This window comes from Bombina bombina, chromosome 9 (genome assembly GCF_027579735.1).
Source record: "Bombina bombina isolate aBomBom1 chromosome 9, aBomBom1.pri, whole genome shotgun sequence".
Taxonomy (NCBI): domain Eukaryota; kingdom Metazoa; phylum Chordata; class Amphibia; order Anura; family Bombinatoridae; genus Bombina; species Bombina bombina.
In genome coordinates this window covers 194,454,212-194,472,314 of record NC_069507.1, presented here as the reverse complement: position 1 = coordinate 194,472,314, position 18,103 = coordinate 194,454,212, and the positions used below count along the sequence as shown (strand labels likewise).

General features: G+C 37.2%; 1 protein-coding gene across 4 annotated transcripts in view; it reads right to left on the bottom strand.

Annotated features, from left to right (window-relative positions):
* The window catches only part of ZFYVE27 (zinc finger FYVE-type containing 27), a 346,652-nt gene that overhangs the window by 12,121 nt on the left and 316,428 nt on the right, over window positions 1-18,103 (bottom strand). For all 4 annotated transcript variants that reach the window (XM_053692545.1, XM_053692546.1, XM_053692547.1 and 1 more), the window contains 2 exons: window positions 8,133-8,179; window positions 5,328-5,409 (listed from right to left, as the gene is read on the bottom strand). In XM_053692545.1, the coding sequence (XP_053548520.1) occupies window positions 5,328-5,409; window positions 8,133-8,179 (129 nt within the window). The remainder of the gene's footprint in view (window positions 1-5,327; window positions 5,410-8,132; window positions 8,180-18,103) is intronic.

The window sequence follows — 18,103 nt, the reverse complement described above, 5'->3', positions numbered from 1 at the left end:
ACCAAGGAAGTGTCAGCGCATCCACTGCTTCCGCCTGAACATCCCTGGACCTGGACAGGTATCTGGGAAGTTTCTTGTTTAGATGAGAGGCCATGAGATCTATCTCTGGAAAACCCCACATCTGAACAATCTGAGAAAATACATCTGGATGGAGAGACCACTCCCCTGGATGTAAAGTCTGGTGGCTGAGATAATCCGCCTCCCAATTGTCTACACCTGGGATATGCACCGCAGAGATTAGACAGGAGCTGGATTCCGCCCAAGCAATTATCCAAGATACTTCTTTCATAGCTTGGGGACTGTGAGTCCCACCCTGATGATTGACATAAGCCACAGTTGTGATATTATCTGTCTGAAAACAAACGAACGGTTCTCTCTTTAGCAGAGGCCAGAACTGAAGAGCCCTGAGAATTGCACAGAGTTCTAAAATATTTATTGGTAATCTTGCCTCTTGAGATTTCCAAACCCCTTGTGCTGTCAGAGATCCCCAAACAGCTCCCCAACCTGAAAAACTCGCATCTGTTGAGATCACAGTCCAGGTTGGCTGAACAAAAGAAGCCCCTTGAACCAAACGATGGTGATCTATCCATTATGTCAGAGAGTGTCGTACATTGGGATTCAAGGATATTAATTGTGATATCTTTGTATAATCCCTGCACCATTGATTCAGCATACAAAGCTGTAGAGGTCTCATGTGAAAACGAGCAAAGGGGATCGCGTCCGATGCTGCAGTCATGAGACCTAAAACTTCCATGCAAAAAGCCACTGAAGGTAATGACTGAGACTGAAGGTGCCGGCATGCTGCGACCAATTTTAAACGTCTCTTATCTGTTAGAGACAGAGTCATGGACACTGAATCTATCTGGAAACCTAAAAAGGTGACCCTTGTCTGAGGAATCAAGAAACTTTTTGGTAAATTGATCCTCCAACCATGTTTCCGAAGAAACAACACTAGTTGATTCGTGTGAGATTCTGCAGTACGTAAAGACTGAGCTAGTACCAAGATATCGTTCAAATAAGGAAACGCTGCAATACCCTGTTCTCTGATTACAGATAGTAGGGCACCCAGAACCTTTGAAAAGATTATTGGAGCTGTTGCTAGGCCAAATGGAAGAGCAACAAATTGGTAATGCTTGTCTAGAAAAGAGAATCTCAGAAACTGATAGTGTTCTGGATGAATCGTAATATGAAGGTATGCATCCTGCAAGTCTATTGTGGACATATAATGTCCTCACTGAACAAAAGGCAGAATAGTCCTTATAGTCACCATCTTGAAAGTTGGTACTCTTATATAACAATTCAAAATTTTCAGATCCAGAACTGGTCTGAATAAATTTTCTTTCTTTGGTACAATGAATAGGTTTGAATAAAACCCCAAACCTTGTTCCTGAGGAGGAACTGGCATGATTACCCCTGAAGACTCCAGGTCTGAAACACACTTCAGAACAGCCTGAGCTTTTACTGGATTTACAGGGATACGTGAGAGAAAAAAATCTTCTCACAGGAGGTCTTACTCTGAATCCTATTCGATACCCTTGAGAGACAATGCTTTGAATCCAATGATTTTGGACAGATTTTATCCAAAAATCCTGGAAAAACCTTAATCTGCCCCCTACCAGCTGAGCTGGAATGAGGGCCGCACCTTCATGCGGATTTAGGGGCTGACTTTGGTTTCCTAAATGGCTTGGATTTATTCCAATTTGAGGAAGGCTTCCAATTGGAAGCAGATTCCTTGGGAGGAGGATTGAGTTTTTGTTCCTTATTCTGACGAAAGGAACGAAAACGGTTAGAAGCCTTAGATTTACCTTTAGGTTTTTTATCCTGAGGCAGAAAAACTCCCTTTCCCCCAGTAACAGTTGAAATAATAGAATCCAACCGAGAACCAAATAAATTATTACCTTGGAAAGAAAGAGATAGTAATCTAGATTTAGATGTCATATCAGCATTCCAAGATTTAAGCCACAAAGCTCTTCTAGCTAATACAGCTAAAGACATGGATCTAACATCAATTTTGAGAATATCAAAAATGGCATCACAAATAAAATGATTAGCATGTTGCTGTAAGCGAATAATGCTAGATATGTCAGAATCCAATTCTTGTTGCGCTAAATTCTCCAACCAGAAAGTTGATGCAGCCGCAACATCAGCCAAAGAAATAGCAGGTCTGAGATGATGACCTGAATATAAATAGGCCTTCCTTAGATAAGATTCAAGCTTCCTATCTAAAGGATCCTTAAAGGAAGTACTATCTTCCATAGGAATAGTGGTACGTTTAGGAAAAGTAGAAATAGCCCCATCAACTTTGGGGATTTTTTCCCAAAACTCTATAGATTTTGCTGGTAAAGGATACAATTTTTTAAACCTTGAAGAAGGAAAAAAAGAAGTACCTGGCTTATTCCATTCCCTAGAAATCAAATCAGAAATAGCCTAAGGAATAGGAAAAAACCCTGGAGAAACCACAGGGGTTTAAAAACAGCATTTAAACGTTTATTAGACTGAACGTCAATAGGACTGGTTACCTCAATATCCAAAGTAATTAACACTTCTTTTAATAAAGAACGCATATACTCTATTTTAAATAAATAAGTAGATTTGTCAGTGTCAATGTCTGAGGAAGGATCTTCTGTCTCAGATAGATCCTCATCAGAAGAGGATAAATTATTATGTTGTTGGTCATTTGAAATTTCATCAGCTAAATGAGAAGTTTTAAAAGACCTTTTACGTTTATTAGAAGGTGGAAATGCAGACAAAGCCTTCAGAATAGAATCATAAACAAATTCTTTAAAATTTACAGGTATATCATGCACATCAGAAGTTGAAGGAACTGCAACTGGCAATGTACTATTACTGATGGAAACACTATCTGCATGTAAAAGTTTATCACGACAACTATTAAAAATGACATTCGGTGAAATAATTTCTACAATTTTACAACAAATGCACTTAGCTTTGGTAGAACCGATGTCAGGCAGCAATGTTCCAGCAGAAACTTCTGAGACAGGATCAGATTGGGACATCTTGCACAATGTAAGAGAAAAAACAACATATAAAGCAAAATTATCTATTTCCTTATATGACAGTTTCAAGAATGGGAAAAAAATGCAATAGCATAGGCCTCTGATAGAGAAAAAAAGCAAGAGGCAAACATACAAGGGGTATTGAAATAATGAAAAAGTTTGGCGCCAAGTATGACGCACAACGTAACGTAAACTTTTTTGGTGCCAAAAATAACCGGAAATGACACACTCGCGTCACTAATGACGCCGCCGTGTGAAAGTTACGAAGTTGCGTCATAAACGTATTTATTTGCACCAAAAATGACGCAATAAAGTTTAGCATTTGACACACCCGCGGGCCTAATACCCGCAATTGCAAGAAGTAGTCAATTGAAAAAAAGACTAAACCCCAGGCAAGAAATAAATTTCTTAAAATGTTTATATTCCCCAAATATGAAACTGACAGTCTGCAGAAGGAAATACATGAACCTGACTCATGGCAAATATAAGTACAATACATATATTTAGAACTTTATATAAATGCATAAAGTGCCAATCCATAGCTGAGAGTGTCTTAAGTAATGAAAACATACTTACCAAAAGACACCCATCCACATATAGCAGATAGCCAAACCAGTACTAAAACAGTTATTAGTAGAGGTAATGGTAAATTGAGAGTATATCGTCGATCTGAAAAGGGAGGTAGGAGATGAATCTCTACGACCGATAACAGAGAACCTATGAAATAGACCCCCGTTAGGGAAATAATTGTATTCAAATAAGTGATACTCCCTTCACGTCCCTCTGACATTCGCTGTACTCTGAGAGGAATAGGGCTTCAACAATGCTGAGAAGCGCATATCAACGTAGAAATCTTAGCACAAACTTACTTCACCACCTCCATAGGAGGCAAAGTTTGTAAAACTGAATTGTGGGTGTGGTGAGGGGTGTATTTATAGGCATTTTGAGGTTTGGGAAACTTTGCCCCTCCTGGTAGGATTGTATATCCCATATGTCACTAGCTCATGGACTCTTGCCAATTACATGAAAGAAACTAAACTTTTAAAAAATGTAAATGAAAACAAATCAGTTGTGTACTGCCTACTAATGCTCATGGGCTGATTGGCACTTTCTAATATTGCTTACTGGTAGGGTACGATCGCTTCCAGCGCTTGAAAACCCTGAGGATGTACAGGGTACATCCTTGGTCATTAAGTGACAGTTTTTGTAGGACGTACCCTTTACGTCCTTGGTCCTTAAGGGGTTAAAAATATATATATATAGTTTTGATAGGTAAATAAAAAATAAAAAACAAGGCTCTATTTTTTTTAAAATGGAGTGATATCAAAAATGCTAAAAATTCTCTGGTATTTTGGGCAAGTTTTTCTCTAAAGTTCCTGGTAGCGAAGGGGTTAAAATTGTATGCTCTATCTATCTCAATCATAAAAGGACAATGTTGGGTTCCATGTCCCTTTAAAGGTGCTTCCTGCTAATGTTGAGTATTAATAGAAAGTAGACAAAGTTACCTGTAGTTTCCAGCATTCAGATAGGTCTGACAGCAGATATATTAAAACAGAAGTGCAGCTCAAAAAGATCTTGCACTTTTGTTTTAAAATATCTGGCACTGCAACTATCCGATTGCTGAAAACGATGGGTAATTTAGTTAATCTCCCTTTAAAGAGACAGTGTCACAAAAGCATAATTTCATCATTAAAAAAACAGAGCATGTAAAACCATTGTTTGAAATTCTTTGGAATTTTTCTCACTAGGACACGTGCAGACAGCACTTAAAGGGACAGTAAACTCAAAAATTGTTATTGTTTAAAAAGATAGATAACGCCTTTAATACCCATTCCCCAGCTTTGCACAACCAACATGGTTATATTAATATACTTTATAAACTTTAAACCTCTAAATTTCTGTCTGTTTTTAAGTCACTAAAGATAGCCCAATGATCACATGCTTTTTTATTAGCTTTTCACAACAGGGGAGTGCTAGTTCATGTGAGCCATATAGATAACATTGTGCTCACGCATGTAGTTTGTGGCAGACACTGCACTAATTGGGCTAAATGCAAGCCAAAAGATAATAAATAAAAAGTCATGTAGTCAGGGGGTTGTCAGAAGAGGCTTAGATACAAGGTAATCAGAGGAAGTGTATTAATATAACTGTGTTGGTTATGCAAAACTGGGGAATGGGTAATAAAGGGATTATCTATCTTTTAAAACAATACATTTTTTGGAGTTGACTGTCCCTTTAATGAAAACTATTTGTGCAGCATTTATACAAGAGGTGAATAAACCGCACAAGAAATAGCTGTGTGTCACTAACCTGTGGCTCCCATAACAGATTTTAAGACTTTGAACGAACAGCATCTCGAACAGAAGCTATTTCCACAGTTACTGCAGCTTCTCTGTCAGAAAGAGGAAATTAAATCAAATAAGTAATGAATATAAAACGATGTTCAGTTGTTGAAATGCCTGATCTGCCAAAATGTCACATTGGCCATTATTTTTCATTTGGTATAAAATGCCAAACGCCAGCATTAAACAATGTGCTCTGCAGTTCCTCTAATGGAAATATTAGTCAATATCAAAATTAAGCTTATGTTTCTCTATATTTTAGAAGTAATAACATCAATGCTTTAAACTAGACCCGTCTTCAAAACTCATTAACATAAAAAATGCTGATGATCAAGAGGTTTTTCAATTGGTATCCATACATTGTAACCTATTTGTAGCACATAATATGTATTATTTCCATATGTATAGAGCAGAGCTTTCCAAACTTTTCATGTTGGTGACACACTTTTTAGACCTACATCATTTTGCGAAACAGTAATTCAGTTGTCCTAGCAAACAGGTTAAACTAACTTGTTTTAAGAGATACGGACACATACATAAATTATATAATAACGAAATGTATTTACACTGCTGTCCCACTCACTGACTACACATGCAGTCACGAGCCGACTGAGGAGACTATATGAGGAGTCAAGAGCCAATGTGCCGCCAAAGCGAATAGTTTCAGTTCCTGCTGAGCTGCGCCAATAGGTTAAGATGATCTGTGAACCACTAGGTATCAATCACGTGTCAACCATGTGATATGCGTAGCAGGCAGGCGGAAAGTCGGAAACCAAAAACATTTTTAAAAAAAAATTAAAATTAAAAGAAATTAGTGCTGAAACAAGGACACACCTACACATTGCCACCGACGCAAGTGTCACGACACACAGTTTGGAAAGCACTTGTATAGAGGCTTAGGTAAAGTTACTAGCAAGGGCTATAATTTAAACAAGATAGGACCATTTTCTCATTTTTGTAGTCTTTTTTTTTCATTGTAAAATAAAGCAGTGTTTTTCAACCGAGGTCCTCAAGTACTCCCAACAGGTCAGGTTTTCATTACAGCTGAACTAGAGGACAGGTAATATAATCAGCTGATCGGTAACCATGGTTACTAACCTGCTCTTACCCATCAGCTGATTATTACCTGTGCTCTAGTTCAGTTGTAATAAAAACCTGGCCTGTTAGGGGTACTTCAGGACCGTGGTTGAGAAACACTGACATAGAGGTAAAGAACATAATGTTATAACAGTTTGTTTGCTAACTTTTTTGATCAAGGTACATTTTATGAATTGAGGAGTGTGAACTCATTTATAAAACATTGAAGAACACTCAGTTTATAGAAATTGAAATGCAATTTTTGTTAATGCCACATATTAGGCTAAATCCTATTCCTGTTGTAAACTTAAAAGGACATAAATGTTCTTGAAAAAAATATATTTAACAATTTACAAATGAAAAAGCAAAAACACTTTTAAAAACTCTTAATTTCCATGTTAGAATACACAGAAGATACAGTTGCCTCTGGCATTTTCCACTGTCTTGTAAAAATGCTAACAGCCAATCCAGAGCCAATACGCCTGTAATTCACAGGACTGCTCTTTATTAGACCAACTGAAAACGTCAGAGGCACCTTGGCATTTTCGAACAATACAAAGAAGACATTTTTGTAAGGTAAGTTTTTTGCCATCTTATGCTTTAAAGGGACAGTCTACACCCTGGTCATCTTAAAGTCTTACCTTAAGCTTCAAATAGCCTCCTGCATCTTTTCTATATCATGTAGCAGGAACAGTAAAAACATTATTTTAAAATGAATATTGTTTCTGGACAGTTTAAAATGGCTGCCAAGCTCTGCCCACTGATGACATTATGATCTAGGCTGTATATGACATCCAATCACAAAAGGCTCACTAGTTGAATTCAACAGACTGTCAATGATATTCAGCAGAGTGACTAGATGCACCCCAGATCGTAATGTCATTAGTGGGCTGAGCTTGGCAACCTTTTTAAACTGGCCAGAAACAATATTCACTTTAAAGTAACTTTTTTACGGTTTCTGCTGCATGATATAGAAAGGGGTGCAAGGGGCTATTTGCAGCTTAATCTAAGGTAAGACTTTAAGATGACTAAGGTGTAGACTGTCCCTTAAGGGCTATAATAGTAAAAATTTTAATTTGAATAAGTGCTTAGAATTTTGAATAAAAGCATTTCGGCAATAAACTTGCATCAGCAAAAGTGCCTTTTTCAATGTTTCAGTGGTATACACAGATATGTTTTGGGATTCAAGCACGCTTGCCTGCTTGTGTTCAAAACTGAAATACGCATATGCTTTTAACAGTCAACGTTTTAACAAAGGGGCGTATTTTGGCCTAGGCAAACAAGGCACTTGCCTAGGGTGGCAGATTGTTCAGGGGGAATCACCTGTTGCTACACACACTCACTACACCCACACTACACACTCTCACACTACACTACACACTCACCATATACAAACTCACACACACATATACACACATGTACTTTGGAAATACCATGAAAAAAAAGTCATGTTATACCCTTGCCAAAAAAAGGCTTAAAACCTGGGGAGAGGCAGCAGAATGTTGAGTGCCTAGGGCAGCACAAAACCTAAATACGCCACTAGACACATATGTTAAGAGACCTTTAAGTCGATGTAATTTTAGTGCTGTTTAAGTCTATCACTATTTTTTTGTTTTTTTTTTGTTACCTACATCTAACTTCTGGACAATCTAAAATAGCCAAACATAATACATTCTACAAAAGCCACAAAACTTACCCTTTTCTTCAGTACTGAGAAGGTAGCATTGCAACCAGTACACGTACCTGAAAAGAAAAAAAAAATAATACAAAAAGCAATTAGTAAATGACACAATTGAAATGTTGTAATTTCAGAAAAAACAAATGACTTTTCAAATACTCATTGCTCTGTGGCAATTACGCAAATTAAATTAGCTTGAACAAATCTCAAAGTTTAAAAGTGTTACCAACTGTCAAAACCTCTTAACATAATATATTCTCAAACCAGAAATTATTACACCCTAAAAAAAATAAAAGACTAATTGAGAAACATAGAAGTATATTTTATACAATAATATTGATGTTTAAAACATATACTAATACGTCTCTTTGTTTATTCTGACTAAAAAAAAGAGAAGAAAAAAGAATTCTCATAAGAAATAAAAACAAACGCTGCCTGATAATTTGTCGGTCTAGCAAGGAACGTTTCATTTAACACATCGGTCAACCTTTCCTGGCTTTTTTCACAGCTTCAAGTATGTAGACCTATTATAGAACAAAGACCCCGTACAAATGTATTCACTTCAAATATACGACAGATTCCATATATAACAGCAGCCTTTTAACTCGAAGAGTGTCGAGTAACTAATAACAGAGGCACGCTTAATGGGTTTCACTTGGGTGACTGAAAAATTAAAAGATAACAAAATAGTAAGAAAAAAAAAAAAGACTGCAAAAAAAAAAAGTTAAGCACTATCAAAAATGTAATTAGACTTGTGAAAATAGAAGTTACAAGTAATGGGACACTGAAAAACTGGTTTTAAGACTCATTTATAGGACAGGCTTTCATAGGAATTTCAAGAATATTAGAAAAATTATACAAGAAGGTTTATAGAGTTTTCTACCTGAAACATAGAGAGGACGAATTATCAAATGTCTGCCGGACCTGATCCGACAGTGCAGATAAGGTCCGACAGACATCGCTGAATGCGGAGAGCAATACGCTCTCCGCATTCAGCATTGAACCAGCAGCTCACAAGAGCTGCTGGTGCAACGCCGCCCCCTGCAGACTCGCGGCCAATGGTCCGCCAGCAGGGAGGTGTCAATCAACCCGATCGTACTTGATTGGGTTGAATTGTGGCGATTCCTGTGCGCCTCATCAGAGCAGGCGGACAGAGTTATGGAGCAGCGGTCTTTACACCGCTGCTCCATAACTTGTGTTTGTGGCGAGTCTGAAGACTCGCCAGAAACATGGGCCCTCAAGCTCCATACGGAGCGTGATAAATGGGCCTCATTAGCATTTACCATACTTGTCATATGGACAGAACCCTAGTGGTACCTTAACTCACAGCGACACCTGCTGGTTAAAGTGATGCCAATGTGTAACTTACTACCCTCTTAAATGGATATGAAACAAAAAAAAAATATTTTGTGATTCAGGTAAAGAATACAATTTTTAACAACATTCTAATTTACTTCTATTATCTAATTTGATTAGTTCTCTTGGTATCGTTTGCTGAAAATACCCCCCCCCCAAATCACTTAAAGGGACAAAAATGTTATTCCCCAGTTTTGCACAACCAACACTGTTATATTAATACACTTTTTACCTCTGGGATTACCTTGTATCTAAGCCTCTGCAGCCTGCCCCTTTAGCACATGTCTATTTATTTATCATCTATTGACTTGCATTTAGTACTGTGTGAACACATTGTTATCTATATGGCTCACATGAACAAGCAGTCTCCTGTTGTGAAAAGCAAATACCAAAGCATGTGATTAAGAGGCTGTCTGTAGTGGCTTATAAGCAGGCAGCAATTTAGAGGGTTAAATGTTATAACAATTTTTGTGCAGACTGTCACCATACCCATGTGTGGTGACATCACTGGAATCCCCAAATTCTCTAGGTGATACCAATACCCTTGTTCACCTTGTAACAGGCCTTTCAATTTAAAGGGACATGGATGTCAAAATTAAACTTTTGTGGTTAAGTTAGGCAATGCAATTTTAAAAGACTTTTTAATGTAGTTCTAGTGTCAAATTTACTTCATTCCCTTGGTATTCTTTGTTGAAAAACATACATAGTTAGGCTTAGGAGCAAGCTGGTGACTGGTGGATACACACATATGTTTAGTTATACATAATTTCATTATTTACTAGTAGCTTTGTATTGTAATTTAGCTCTGAAAATTGAGCTATTTTTAATTCTCAGAACTGGCACCCCTGCTGACCTCTCAAGGCTAACTCTGCTGCATATTTATCCCTAATTGGCTATATCAGATAACAACTGCAAATCAATGTACTGTACTTTACACTAACTTGGCTCCTCCAAATAAGGCAAATAGTGGGTGGAGTTTGGCTATTGAAAACTAATTAGAGTGAAAGGATGTTAGTTTGTTTTAAAATGTTAAGACTGCTCATGTGTTATTCTATAGCAACACAACACAAATGTCTCGTAATTGCGTGGCATTTACTGCCCCTTTAAACACAGTGATGCAATAATAACATGTACTAACACAGAGAATTTTTTAAAAATGCCCTTTAACGGTTGATGTTTACAGTTATTGAAGCAGAAGGGCTGGTGATCAGAAACTTCAAATAACTAAATGAGAGAGTCCAATAAACTGTAATTAGTTATTCAAGCAGTTGATTTATTTAACACAAATTACACACTTTTCAACATGGTTATAATTACATTTCATGAAGTAAAAAAATCTGATCCAATAGTTACACGAGAAGCAGATGAATAATTAGAAATCTTTGTTTGAATAAATTTGATCCTTGATAGAGAAAAGCAATTTATTTCTATTATAATTTTTGCTTAGATCTTATGTATTCTTGTTTAGATTGAGTAATCCTAGGTGAGTTCAGGAGCGTACACGTGTCTTTATCCATTTGGCTCCGATGTCTCGGGGTCACACTTGCCTCAGATCTCTTTCACTCCTCACATTCAGTACTTAGCTAAAGCCTGGCGCTTCCACCTTAAAAACATCTCTAAAATTAGACATTTCCTTACACAAGTCACAACTAAGATTTTAATCCACTATCTCATCCTTTCCCGCCTTGATTACTGCAACTCTGTTCTCTCTGGTCTCCCCACCTGCCGCCTAGCTCCTTTACAATCCATAATGAATGCCTCTGCCAGACTCATCTTCCGTACATGTCGCTCTTCATCTGCTGCACCTCTCTGCCAATCTCTTCACTGGCTTCCTCTTGCCTCTAGGATCAAACACAAAATTCTCATTCTGACAGACAAAGCCCTCAACTGCACTGCTCCCCTTTACATCTCAGACCTTGTCTCCAGATACTCTCCCTCCCGTCCCCTTCACTCTGCTCATGACCTCCTACTCTCCTCCTCTCTTGTCACCTCATCACACTCCCGTTTACAGGACTTCTCCAGACTGGCTCCCATCTTGTGGAACTCTCTGCCTCGCTCCACAAGACTCTCTTCTAGTTTTAAAAGCTTCAAGTGCTCCCTAATGACTCTACTGTTCAGGGATGCATACAACCTACACTAACCTTTCCTAATATCAGTTCCTCTCCTCCATTGCTATCCCCTGAACCCCCTTAGCATGTAAGCCTAAGAGTACAGCTGTTTGTAGATCACCTTTGTAAGAGCTGACTACAACAGTGCGACTCTTGGCAGGGCCCTCTACCCTGTAATTGTTTTGTTGTACTCCCCCTTTGTTTATAGCGCTGCGGAATCTGTTGGCGCTCTACAAATAACCAATAATAATAATAATAATTTGGCAGCAATGTTAGCAACAATATTTATATCAATGATATACATAGTTACATTCACTGCTGCCACATTATGCTACAGACACCCTATACTAACAGTAGAGTTTGCAACAATGTATAACATTGCTATAAACCTTGTTGCAAACAATTCTGGTAAATAGCTAAGGACACGTGCACGCTCCTGAGCTTACCAAGGATTACACTTTAACAAAGGATACCAAGAGAACTAAGCAAAATGGATAATATCATTAATATGGAAAGTTGTGTAAATTCTATGATCTTTCTGAAGCATGAATGTTTAATTTTTTTTTTACTTTCATGTCACGTAGTATTTTTATACGTACACAGTATATACGTGCAATTAATCATTGCGATGCAAACTGACTTCATACAACTAGTTCTCATAGAATTTAAAATGGTCAGTTTGTCATGAAAATGTGTATTGTTTAGCAGTCCAGGGGCATGCCCCTTGAAAATCCTCTTGTTGATTTTAGGCACAGATAAAAATGAGCTGCTGCACTGATCAAGTAATCAAAGCCAAAATACATTTCAGTATCTTTTTGGGTAGTGAAAAAATAAATAGATTTTTATATTAAAATTAAATTACAAGATAGCCAAGCAATATAAATAAAGTACGCTGCAAGATGGTCTAGTATGTATAGTGAAATATTTTAGGATACATTACATTTTTAGTCTATTTTTCGTTAGTGCAAAGAACTGATCCAATTACTAAGCGATTAAAGGGCCATGATAGTACCACTCAGGACCCACAAAGCACTGCTGGTCCTAAGAGGAAACCGCCACTGATCCCATCAGCAGTTCTAGTCGCACAACCTACCTGTGAAACAAGATCAGTGGCAGTTTGCGCTTGTTAACTGCAGTGCTCTGTGGGTCGTGAGTGGTACTTCTGTGTGTTTAAAACACTTTGCAGGGTTAAACACACAGTAGTGCAAGGTCACTACTCTTAAAATTACATACTCTAACGAATTAGAGCATCTCATTTTTCTACTATTATGCCCCTTAAACAATTCTTTATGATTGACACCAAAATTTATTATCCATATATTTTATTCAGAAAAATGGTTTGAATCCACAGTTGTTAGTGTATTTGCATGCTTTCAGTTATTAGAGAGGTCGTATATAAAACTACAAAATAAATGTATCATTCTGTATTAGTGGATATATAAAAAGTTGGTACATATTACAAGTTAAAGGGAAATTAATCCCAATTTTTCTCTCATGATCTAGAAAGATCAGGCAATTTTAAACAACTTTCTAATTTGCTTCTATTATCAAATTTGCTTCATTCTCTTGATATCTTTGCTGAAAAGCATAGATAGGCTTAGTAGCTGCACATAGATGTCTTGTGTGATTGGCTCACCCATGTGCAATGCTATTTCTTCAACAAAAGATATCTAAAGAGTGAAGCAAATGAGATAATAGAAATAAATGGGAATGTTGTTTAAAACTGTATTCTCTATCTGTATCATGAAAGAAAAATGTGGGGTTTAGTGTCCCTTTAAGTATATACGAAATATACCTATAATAGTGGTTTATTTTGTTTTTGAGGGAGGAAAAAAACAGATTTAATTGCTTCTAAATTTGAGATCAGATATATAATCGTCCAATGCCTATTACTGCTACCTACATCCTCAGCAGACATTATCTGTTGGGATTCAGCAAGTGGATGTAAATTAACATTGAAAATTAGATCAGCTCAACAATGCAGATAATACACTGAATGCTGTTTGCTTTGTGTTGTAAGTACTGTGACAGCCTGGCTGTGACTAGGAGGAAAAGGGTTTCATGAAAACACCTGGGGTGTGTATTATATGTCCCCTCCAGAATATATTATAAAGTTAAGCAGAGATATATTTTTCACTTTTAGCCTATATTGATTTAGTGTTTTACTTGCTATTTTGGGTATCAAGGAGGAAATAAGACATTTAATTTTACCTGCTAAATGAAATGTACTCTGGGGGCTATAAATACATAAAGCTATATTAATGTATCATGGTGGCATTTTCTTGTTCCCTATTTAGCCCCAGAAGAAAATGTAAAGAATTGAAATATTTGACTAATCTATTGGGCAGTGCCGCAGCAGGCTTCCCAGAGCTGTCTGCTCCACACATAAAACAGTGAATCAAATGGGCAGTCAGAGACTCATAATAAGAGTGCAGGGCTTGACAAATATCCAGAGATAGAGATCTTATAATGTACTCCTGGATTTTCATTTTCTTGGGTTTTTCTCTCTCTCTATATATTTCTACATACATTTACTCTCCATAGACTCCTAAATTTGTCTAGTTCCTAAATTTGAATTTGTTTAGCACTTTTGTATTGGTTGTATTAAAGGGACATTGTACATTAGATTTTTCTTTGCATAACTGTTTTGTAGATGATCCAGTTACAGTATATAGCTCATCTGGGAGTGTTTTTTTTTTTAACAATGTATAGTTTGCTTATTTATTAATAACATTGTGCTGATTTTCAGACTCCTAACCAAGCCCCAAAGTATCAGATGTACGCATATGTAGCATGTCCTAGCTTAAATGTGCAGATCTAGGATGCGATTTAACCATGTCATTGTCTCTTTCTGCAAATGTTTAGTTTTAGCTCCAAACAGAATTTTCCACTATCAAAATTCAGCATTACACACAAAAAAGTGCTATTTTGCGCTTGTGTGCAATCCTGCCCCTTGCCCAAGCACAGCCAATCATGCGCAGGCAGGATCTTTCAATCTCCCCGGTCGGACGAGACCAGGGAGATTGAAATGCGCCACCTAAGAGGTGGCAAAAGGTTAGGGAAGCAGCGGTCTTGTTAAATATGGACTGCAGGTTCTCTTGTGAGAACCTGCAGTCGTAGGCAGGTAAAGCCTGCTGAAGAGGTTGATAAATCGACCCATTATATAAATCAATAATCAGTAAATACTGACACCTTTTTCTTACAAAAAAAAGCACTAGAAAAATATTTCTTAATTCTAAATATTTATATACACAATATATATTTTTTGTCTATAAAGTACTTTTATAATTCATTAATTTGGCTCATAGTGTATATAAACTGGTAAAAGTGGGATTAAAGAATTACAATTAAAAAATGCAACACAAAACATTCTCAATTAAAAGGACAGTATACACCAATTTTCATATAACTGCATATAAAAGACACTACTAAAAAGAACAATATGCACAGATACTGAACATTCAGTATAAAACCTTTTAAAAACTTATTTAGAAGCTCCCAGTTTAGCACTGTTGAAAAGGTTAGGCTGAGACACCCACTGAAATGGGCTGGAAAGCAGGAAGGGCAGACACAAACCCCCTGCATATGAAAAGACCCTTTACACAAACTGGAGCAAGCTGAAGTAGGTAGACAACAGTCTACTTCTAAACTTTGGGGCTTGGTTAGTTGTCTGAAAATCAGCACAATGTTACTTAAAAATAAGCAAAAACTATACATTTAAAAAACAAACAAAAAAAAAAAAACCTGTATGGGCTATATATATAGATCATCTACAAAACATTTATGTAAAGAAAAATCTATTGTACAATGTCCCTTTAACATCTGTAAATTTAGGATGTACACCACCACCTTTGAATGGATTTTTGAATTGTATTTCACACATACATAGTCTAAAAGAGGAAACATAAAACTCATTTTTATAAACCTTTGTTTGTATCAAATATCAAAAATGCAAAACATGTTATTTAAAATGTTTCTTAAAATCTAGCCATAGTTTCCAGGTGTCAATAATGCATAATGGCAAAGATTTTATTTTCCTGCTAGAATCCTAAAATTGGGGTAATTTGCACTGATAATCAGTTTGCTCAGCTGGATTATTAAAGCAGAAAGCGTTACATGTGCAGTGACTTCAACGTTTCACTGAACACATAACTATCTACTGTTTAAAATAAACCACAGGTATATAAAGGAATATAAATAATAATACATAATGCTACATAACCTGAAAATTAGAATCTTATAATTCTTACGTACATGTTTATCTGACAAAGTGTACACTGAGTAAAACACAGTAAACACTTTTGAGAATATAATATAAAAAAATATATAATGCGGGGGGCGGAGCCAACAGCCAAGGCAGTTAGAAGCATAACCCTTGTACTTTTAGCTGGATATAGCTATTTTATTTAATTGAGGCCTAAGAGCTCATCTAATTTTACATCAGCATTATAGTTAAATGGCATACTCTGAAAAGCTCATCTGCCCAGACTTATTTATGCCGCTAATTCAAGGTTTAGTATCCCCTCTGGGAGAGACTCTACGCACTGAGAGCAGCAAATCAGGTGGGCCTTACTCCACTACTATCAGCTCAACTATGCAGGGGACAACTACAGAAGCTAATACCATACCGGAGGAAGATTGCGACCTATTGTTTGTCCTGCTGAGGGTTCTTGATCGTCAGATGGATATCTGTTTTTCAGACTTCTCTAATGTATTGGAGTCTGCTATGAGATTGACGGTCAGTAACGCACTAATTAGCCGAGACTCCGGAGGCCCACAGAAGGTGTTATCCATGGAAGGCCTGTCGCTAGCGCTTCATCAGCCTTCTCAGCTATACAAAGGGGATGATGATGATCTGGGAGCTCTGCATCTGAGCCGTTGCAGCCCCTGTCTAATTAGCCACACAGAATTCTGGCCGCCAGACTGCAGCTATGCAACAAGTGGTCTTACACGTAAGCCTGGGACAGAAACCGACACTAGGCCATTTTGTGTACTGGAGACCTCGCAGAGGTACAGCCGCACAATATATTTCACATCACCTTCTTTAGGAAACTGCGGTCTGTTTGATTACCCTCCCCTACAAAACGGTGAACCAACTGCGCAGAGTGGGAAGCTCTTTGAGTCCTCTGGGAGAGACACTACATTTATTGCTGACATGACCCGCAATATTTCTGGCATCTACATATATAATTGCAGCGCACCTTACTACGGTCCCCTTAAAGGTACAAGCGGCATGGAGGTACTTGTTTTGCTGCTTTGTGTAATGCAGCTTGTGTTGGTATTACTGTGGAGTGCGCTGAGCCTCTCGACAGTCGCACAGTATACAGGATGGATTCGCTTAGGTGTGGGCTAGACTGGAGAGCTATGTTTATGCAGAGCATGTGTCCAGGCTCAGATAGTGCTGTTATGGTATTATTCAAATTCTTCTTCCACGTTACTCCCTCACGGACAAGCTTAAGAACTATATATATATATATACCTTGAACTTTTAGTTATTCTACAGCCTATTAGACTAATTTTAATGGCGACATGATTAAAATGTCTGATGTGAAGTTTGATATGCACAAGTTATTAGTCTGCAGCTATTATGTAAGACAGCAGCAACAACATAGAGATCCAGATATTGATGTCAACATTGCTTGTCTTGAATGTGACTATAGGAATGGGTTAACGCTTGTTTATTATTGCTTAAGTACTCATAATTTGTTAAAACTTTCCTGTTGGTCATTACTATTTTTCCCCATGGTTTTCTCATAGCCACATAGGCTAATTTTATGGTTATACCTATTAACTGTATATTATGATATTGCTTATCGTCCTCTTCTAGTACACTATCTGCCATAGAGCCTTATCGGAGTCTTAGCTTTGCTACTTATATTACACGAAGTTTATTAGTTTTTCATTTATATTAAGTATACAAATGATACCGTTCTGCGCTGCGGAATCTGTTGGCGCTCTACAAATAACCGATAATAATAATAATGCAGGGCTATAAACAAAGTAACCCCAGAGGGATATAAACTGAAAGACCTCTTGCTATACTAGTAACAGAGTAGGTCATGACTATAGAAGTATGCCTTGAGTAAGACTGCTGTATGCCATATAAATATCTCTTCCAGTCTGCGTAATAATAGTACATTTTACTATGTTTGCTATATCACACCAACTGTATGTCGTAACTAGTTTGATTGAGAGTTATAGATTATTTCTGGGTTTTTTTAGTGTGTTACCTTCCATTTCATTACCATAGATTGTTGTGGAAGTCTACTGTTATTTGTTTCAGCTATCATTCTCCCTTATTAACACATGTGGATTAATAGTTTTAGCGACTACAGCTGTGCCTTTCTTGAGGCCCTTCACTATTACATAGATGTTATAGAGAGGCCCTTCTTAGGCGAACCAAGACTATTGTTCTCTGGTTTCTGATATGGGGCCCTAGTGCCTATTTATATAACCACCTATCTTGGCCAAATTTCAGTTAGGGGATTATTACCCTGTATACTATGGCAATCTTAATTTTAGTGT